The sequence below is a fragment of the Terrapene carolina genome, unplaced genomic scaffold, assembly GCF_002925995.2.
Source record: "Terrapene carolina triunguis isolate 2854851 unplaced genomic scaffold, T_m_triunguis-2.0 Scaffold199, whole genome shotgun sequence".
NCBI classification, from domain to species: Eukaryota; Metazoa; Chordata; order Testudines; family Emydidae; genus Terrapene; species Terrapene triunguis.
Window position 1 is genome coordinate 57,628 of NW_020664550.1, and position 6,878 is coordinate 64,505.

The 6,878-nt window shown below is 45.2% G+C and overlaps 1 protein-coding gene across 1 annotated transcript; it reads left to right on the top strand.

Annotated features, from left to right (window-relative positions):
• The first annotated feature begins 1,479 nt into the window (after positions 1 to 1,479).
• Positions 1,480 to 4,202, top strand: LOC112121830 (ubiquitin thioesterase OTU1). The gene is made up of 2 exons (XM_026655257.1): positions 1,480 to 1,687; positions 2,954 to 4,202. The coding sequence occupies exons 1-2, from the start codon at positions 1,480 to 1,482 to the stop codon at positions 3,658 to 3,660; spliced, it is 915 nt and encodes a 304-aa protein (XP_026511042.1). The 3' UTR covers positions 3,661 to 4,202.
• The last annotated feature ends 2,676 nt before the right edge of the window (positions 4,203 to 6,878 follow it).

Below are 6,878 nucleotides of genomic sequence, written 5' to 3' on the forward strand. Positions count from 1 at the left end.
TGTTGGACCTTCAGGCTCTTGGAAAAGAAAAGAAGAACCAAGAAACAAATCCTTGTGAAATCCAGTAGACAGAATAAAAGAAGATGCATAGCAACTTATCTGTGCTGTTCCTGGTGGGAGGGAAAGGAAGTCTCAAAGCTGTAGTCCAAGGTCAACAGCAGGTCGTAACATACATAGGTCGTAACATATGTAGTTGGCACAAGATAACACAAAGCACAGAAAAATGAAGCAGAGGGGGAAAAAATACATCCCTCACCTGGGACATTAATGAACCATCTCAGCCAGGGAACAGAAGGATTAGGGGAGAGTGTACCTACTTTTGCAAGTCACTACAAATATAAAGGAACAGCCTCCCCCCAACCTCCCAAAGTCATTATGCAGCTGCTAGGCACTTTTTTAGGGGCCAGTCCCCGAGATGCCAAGGCTGGGAAATAATCCCACCTGGTTTGACAGCATCCTCTGAGCAGGGGACTGGGCAGGTCTCTCAGCCAGGCACTCCCAAGCCCCGCTCCAGGATTTCTGCCATTCATCGGGTGCCGACCTGCAGAGCCCCCCCAGACACACCCGCTCGCAGCGCGGGGGAACTGAGGCGCAGAACCTCCTCCCAGCCTTCTTCAGCACCAGCCCGGGAGCGGGTTCCGCGCTGAGACGTACCACGAAGCGGTGGGAAGCCAGGCGGCTGCTGCAGCGGCCAAGCGCTGCGAGCCTCAGACACCGGCCAGGAGCCTCCCGCAGCAGCCAGGACCTGGGTGAACCGGCCGGCTCGCGCGATCCCGCACTGCAGCAAGGCGGCCGGCGCGGAGCCCGCACCCCCCCCGCGCGCTGCCCAGGTGACACCAGCTGGCGGCCCGGCAACGAGATGCAAATGATATGCTAATGTGGCGCCCACGGGACTAAGACGCACCGCTGCAGCTGTGCTGGGGAGGGATGCGCAGGGGGGAGACCTGTGGAACCAGAGGAGCGGGACCAAGCCAGGCAAATGAACGGGAACAATTAGACTAGGTCTAGACATGCAAACGGGGCGTAAACGCGCCCGTAGGCACAGGGTGCAAATGAGATCAATGGCATGTAAATGAGCTCAGACACTCAATTAGTTTCCACTGAACTGCGAAGGAGTAAAAGAACAGGTACGTCTGATACGCAAATAAGATGCAATTATGCAAATGAGGTTATCATAGAGCCCCGCCCCCACCCGCTCCTAGTCCACCTTGACCGCGGGGAGGCAGAACGCGGTGACGTGTCCCCCCCCCCGACTGTGAGATTCTCCGTGTGCGTGTGACGGCACCCAGGGCGTCTCGAGCGTTCCGCCCCAAGCCGCGGATTGGCTGCGCCGCGGGCACGCGGGAAGAGACGCGGGTTGCGGCGTGGGGCCCGCAGCCAATAGCGAGGCACGGCGGAAGCGTCGCGAGACTTGGCGGGGCAGCCGCCCCGGCCATTTTGCTGCGGGAGCAGATTTGGGCGCCCCGGCCCCGGAGGAGGATGTTGCGGCTGCGCTGCAAGGCGCGGAGCGGCTCCCACCCGCTGCCCGGCCTCACGGCGCATTCCCGCCTCCGGGAGCTGCAGGCCGCCCTGGCCGCCCTCACCGGGGTGCCGGCCCCGGCCCAGCGCCTCCTGCTCGGCTTCCCCCCGCGGAGCCTTGACCTGAGCGACGGGGAGCGGCGGCTGGGGGAGCTCGGCATCCACTCAGGTGAGGAGCGTGGGGACACCGCGTCCCCCTCCCTCCCTGGCGGGCGGCCTCTGCCCGGGCTCAGGCGACAGGCCTGAGCCTGGGGGGCTCCTGGCTGCCCCCATCATGGGCAGGGCAGCTCCCCTGGACAGCGCCTGCTGGGGGCTCAGGCTGCGGGTCAGCGTCTCCTCCCCTCACCCTAGGGCGCGGGGTGGGGGAGTAGTTCCCAAAGGCTCAATCCAGCCGGGAGGAGGGGAAAATCCCAGTGCAGGGAGGTTGCTGTGTGCCCCACCGGGCAAGGCTGGTCTAAGAAGGAGGTACTTGCCCTGGAGTGCTCAGGATGCAGCGAGAGCAGACCCAGGATAAAATGGGTGGAGGAGAGAGGATCATGCATAGAAGTATGTATTTTTTTCCACTTTTGAATGGATGTTGTAGAGACTGCTGGGTTAAAAGTATGTTCAGGTTGCCCCTATAAACTCATCTGATCGTGCTCATGGCTCGCTGAAATCGTTATGGATTACTATGCATTTTCTTTCTATAGCTTATTTCATTCTCTCTGCAAATATTAAAGCCTTATGAGCCTGCTTCAACACAGTGTAAAGAACATATAGCAAAAGCTGTAGTCCTCTCTGGCGTAAAAGGAACTAGGTGTTTAAAGACACAAGATTAATATTCTGCAGCATACAGTGTTGTTCCACAGCTCAAGACAGGAAGAGGAAAAGAATGCCATACCTAATTGAAACTGCATTTCAGCAGATTATAATTACCTTACCTGAAACTTGGTTGGGACATTGGGGCTACCACCCTTTAATAAAAAATTGATTGCAAAATAGTGCTGTCAGTGACTGTCCAACCTGTTTATCAGCTTCTGTAAATGTAAACATCTTCTATTTCATTGCCTCTAAAGTGGGTTTTCAAGAGACTCTAAAACGAAAGGGATTGAGTATCACTCATGTTCCAGATTTGGACAGTAAACTTGAAAACATTAACCACTGTGCTAATTTGGAGACTTCAGTACAAACCCTGTGTCTTTATGTGAACCAGCAATATACAGTGAGAGCCCAAAGCTACAGTCTGCTGCGGCTTCTTATGTAATGTATTTAATTGGTAATGCTTTCTATTGTGCTGATCTGATTCTGTCAGAACTGAGGCATAATATACTGGAGGCTTTAAATGATTTGCTTCTCTGTATTTGTAGTTTTTCCCTTTCTGTTTGTAATGCACTTTGGTGAAGCAACATTGCATTTCATCTACCTAATCCTCACAATTCTTGTTTATTTTTGACAGGTGATACTCTAATTGTTGAAGAGGACACAACCAAACCCAAGAATGAGTCACCTGTAGTTGCAAAAAGGAGTGTCCCCACTTTGGTCAGGGAAGCATTGCCTGTACTTGCAAGGAGGGTTGTTCCAGCAGATAACTCCTGTCTCTTCACAAGCATATTCTATGTGGTAGAGGGAGGCATTTATGATCCAGCATGTGCTCCGGAGATGCGCAGTCTTATAGCCCAGATAGTGGCAAGTGATCCAGAGTCCTATTGTGAGGCAGTACTAGGGAAAACCAATGAAGAGTATTGTGAGTGGATCAGAAGAGAAGATACATGGGGAGGAGCCATTGAAGTATCCATTCTGTCTAAGTTTTATCAGTGTGAAATCTGTGTAGTGGATACACAGACAGTCAGAATTGACCGTTTTGGGGAAGATGCTGGCTATGCTAGACGGGTCCTTCTGATTTATGATGGGATTCATTATGATCCACTTGAACGTAAAATCCCTGACTCAGACGTCCCTCCCCTGACCATTTTCTCAACAAATGATGACGTTGTTCTTGCACAAGCATTGGAATTGGCAGATGAAGCCAGACGAAAGAGGCAGTTTACTGATGTAAATCGCTTTACACTAAGATGCATGGTGTGCCAGAAGGGGTTAACTGGACAAGTGGAAGCCAGAGAACATGCCAAGGAGACTGGGCATGCGAACTTTGGAGAAGTGTGACATCTACATGAGGATGGTTACATCTACTACCTCACTGCTCCAGAATAAGATTCTGGGTTTTCAGATAAGCTATATGTAAGCATAAAAAACTCCCTTCAAAGCTTGAAAAGCCCTCTTAACTTAATGAATGAGATGCACAGGTTTGTTATGGGTAGTGTGCAGGTTTACAGATAGGTATGCCGTAGTGACACACTCTTCCCAACTAGTTTGAAATAGGTAACTTCTTGCATGCTGATTTTAAAGTAACTGGCAGCTGTTTGTTGTATGTTAGCAGCTAAAAGTCCTGACTCCTGAAGAACCTTATTTTCTGATGGAGAAGCTGCTGTGTGACATGGCTGGACATACATACAATACTGTACCTAGAGTTACATAGACTTAGAGTAACAGTTGCAATCTAAACTCTGAATTATTGGGTTTAGTTATAATCTTTCAGTACTTGTAAACTGGTCTTAGTTTGGCATATTCATGTGCCTATCAGCATTTTGTACGAAGAGTTACATAGTAACTCTTATATATTCAAGCAATTTTTGTAACAGAGATGCCTATAGTGCATACTTCATATAGAAATGGTAACACCAAAGTTGCCCTGTATTAGGTCACAATGAACAAAAGCAACAAGGAGTCTGGTGGCACCTTAAAGACTAACAGATTTATTTGGGCATAAGCTTTCGTGAGTAAAAACCGAAGAAGTGAGGTTTTTACTCACGAAAGAAGAAGTGAGGTTTTTACTCACGAAAGCTTATGCCCAAATAAATCTGTTAGTCTTTAAGGTGCCACCAGACTCCTTGTTGTTTTTGTAGATACAGACTAACACGGCTACCCCCTGATAAATGAACAAAAGTAGAATGTACAGTCTGATAGTGGCTGTAGTGAGAGCCTTTTTAAAATTAATGAGTAGATAGTTAAGTACCCAATAAATTTAATATTTTTCCATAGATACTACTTGAAATGTAGTTTAGTTGCTTGAAAATTAACTGGCAACCCCTCTGTTTACACTGCATCAGGATGTTGGCATGTTTCTTGAAATACTTGGATCCTTGGTAACAATATGATCTCAATTCCAGCAAGAAGGAATTACAGTAGTTGAGATTCAAATTACAGATTGTATTGGTTAAACATTAAAATATAGTTTTGCTTAAATGTGGCTGTTCTTGTGGCCACTGAAAGTGTTAATAAGCTGTACCAGGCTCCAGATATTGTGTTAGCACTTTTTAATCTCTGGTTCTCACTCTTTTACAGTTCAAAGGCTCGTTTTTTTCAGAAGGTCAGAGCATTTATCCAAAAGGGAAAAACTTGAAGTTTCTTTGTTTGCATTCTGCCAGCTGCCCTTTAACTTGCTTGATTTCTCCCCAGTGATTAAGTAGCAAGACCTCTATTCTAATAAGGAATGGAGCAGTTTTTCACAACAAAATAAGCTAGGTAAAATGCTCTACTTCTGAAATGACAAAAGCAGGGATGTCAAAACTGGTACAATAAAGAAATCTCACTTTATGGGGGAGTGTGAGGCTTAATGTAGAGTGCTTTGATATCATCTAAATTAAAGATGCTGTAGATGTGCTTATTACTGAAATTATTTCTTAGAATGCCTCAACACATGTGTTAAGGCATTTAAACTCTTTTAGCCATGTTTTGTTACTTTGTTCTGGGTCTGAAATGCCTTTTGAATGCTTGTGCAAATGGGGAACAAAGATACTCATCTTCATAATAAAGTAGCAATGTGTCAGCTTCAGGAATGGAAACTTCTAGTTATTCAGACAAACAATTTACTACGGCTATCCTAACTAAAGCCCTGATTCAGGAAAGCCCCCTTAAGCACCTACTTAAGTAATTTCCTGAATTGGAGCCCTCATGCATATCTAAGTATAGGGATAGTTCTATGGACCCTCCGTGGAACTAGGAATGTGCTTGTAGTTACATGTGCATAGGGTGTCTTGCTGGATTAAGGTCTATACAAAGTAGTATATAAATAGTATAATCACCAAGAGTATAACGGACCAGAATTCTTTTACTCAGTATTAAGTTACATTGCACTCATGAGTTTGTTACAGAAATCAAGTTAGCTGCCAGTGTTAAGCCCACTTAGCTTTTAGACTTGTTTTAAACTGTTTTTAATGCTTGACTAGAAGCAGATGCTTAAAGCTCGGAACATGAAAGATACTGTATTATAAACACTTGAGATGGAACTTGGGTTACTGACTAGACCAAGGGACTATCAGACTCCTACATTATATTCCCAACTTTGTCAGTGAATGGGTGACACACCCTGGACAGATTGCTACACCTCAGTCTGTATATTCATCTATAAAATGGGTATAATATCTACCTCACAGAGGTATTGTGAAGCTAATGGATTGATGTTTGTAAAGTGCTTGGATGAAAGGTGCTACATAAGTGCAAAGCACTATTATTGTGTGCCATGTTAGCAAACTTATTCTTGGCTTTTGGGAACATAACTTCTGTACAGCAAAATCCTTTAGTTTTGTGCTCTGGAATATGCAATATAAGACTTGATAAATCTTTGCATACGTTGTAACCAAGTCCAAACTTTATCTTCAATGGATCTCTGAAGTGGATAGCATGGTCACAAGTGTTTATTTGCCCTGTTCTAATACTAAAAAGAGTCTGCTTTATTTAATTGAATCTTCTATATTGTGTTTAATGCAAGTGTCACTCATTGCTTGAATGTGTTTTTAGTTACCTAGAAAATCAGATGGATTTGGATCTGAAATCACAACTGAACTGCTGTAATACTTGTTCAGATTTTTTTAGTGTAACAATTAACTTTGAAAAATTAAGACATTGAATTTTAACAGAGCAGAGTAATTTACAGAATCTAAGAGATGGAAAGTGGTCAGTTACCTTCCTCCCAGGCAGAAAATCTAAATTTTCTGGGGGGATAAATTGTAAAATATATTTGAAAAAGCAACTTCACATGTTTTCTCTTATGGTAAGACCTTATAAGTTTGTGCTAGCTTCATTGTCTGATTACTACTAGCATGTGTGTACCCTTTTTTTACAGTACAGACATGGACATATGAGTGATTTCCTTATCTCAGGGGAATTAACCTCTGACTTTTTCAACACCTCTGTTAATTGACTTGCACTGAAGCATTACTACTTGTAGCTCCAAGATACTAATTGTGAACACTTTCTAAAATTAGTTTTTCAAGACCGCATGGAACTTAAGCTCAGGTAACTGGCATTTGGGGATGAAGCTT

Bases quoted from the DNA above. Each gene is read 5' to 3' on its own strand.
- LOC112121830 (XM_026655257.1), top strand. From the start codon at position 1,480: ATGTTGCGGCTGCGCTGCAAGGCGCGGAGCGGCTCCCACCCGCTGCCC. The intron at 1,688-2,953 runs GTGAGGAGCGTG...TATTTTTGACAG, and splicing joins GGAGCTCGGCATCCACTCAG to GTGATACTCTAATTGTTGAA.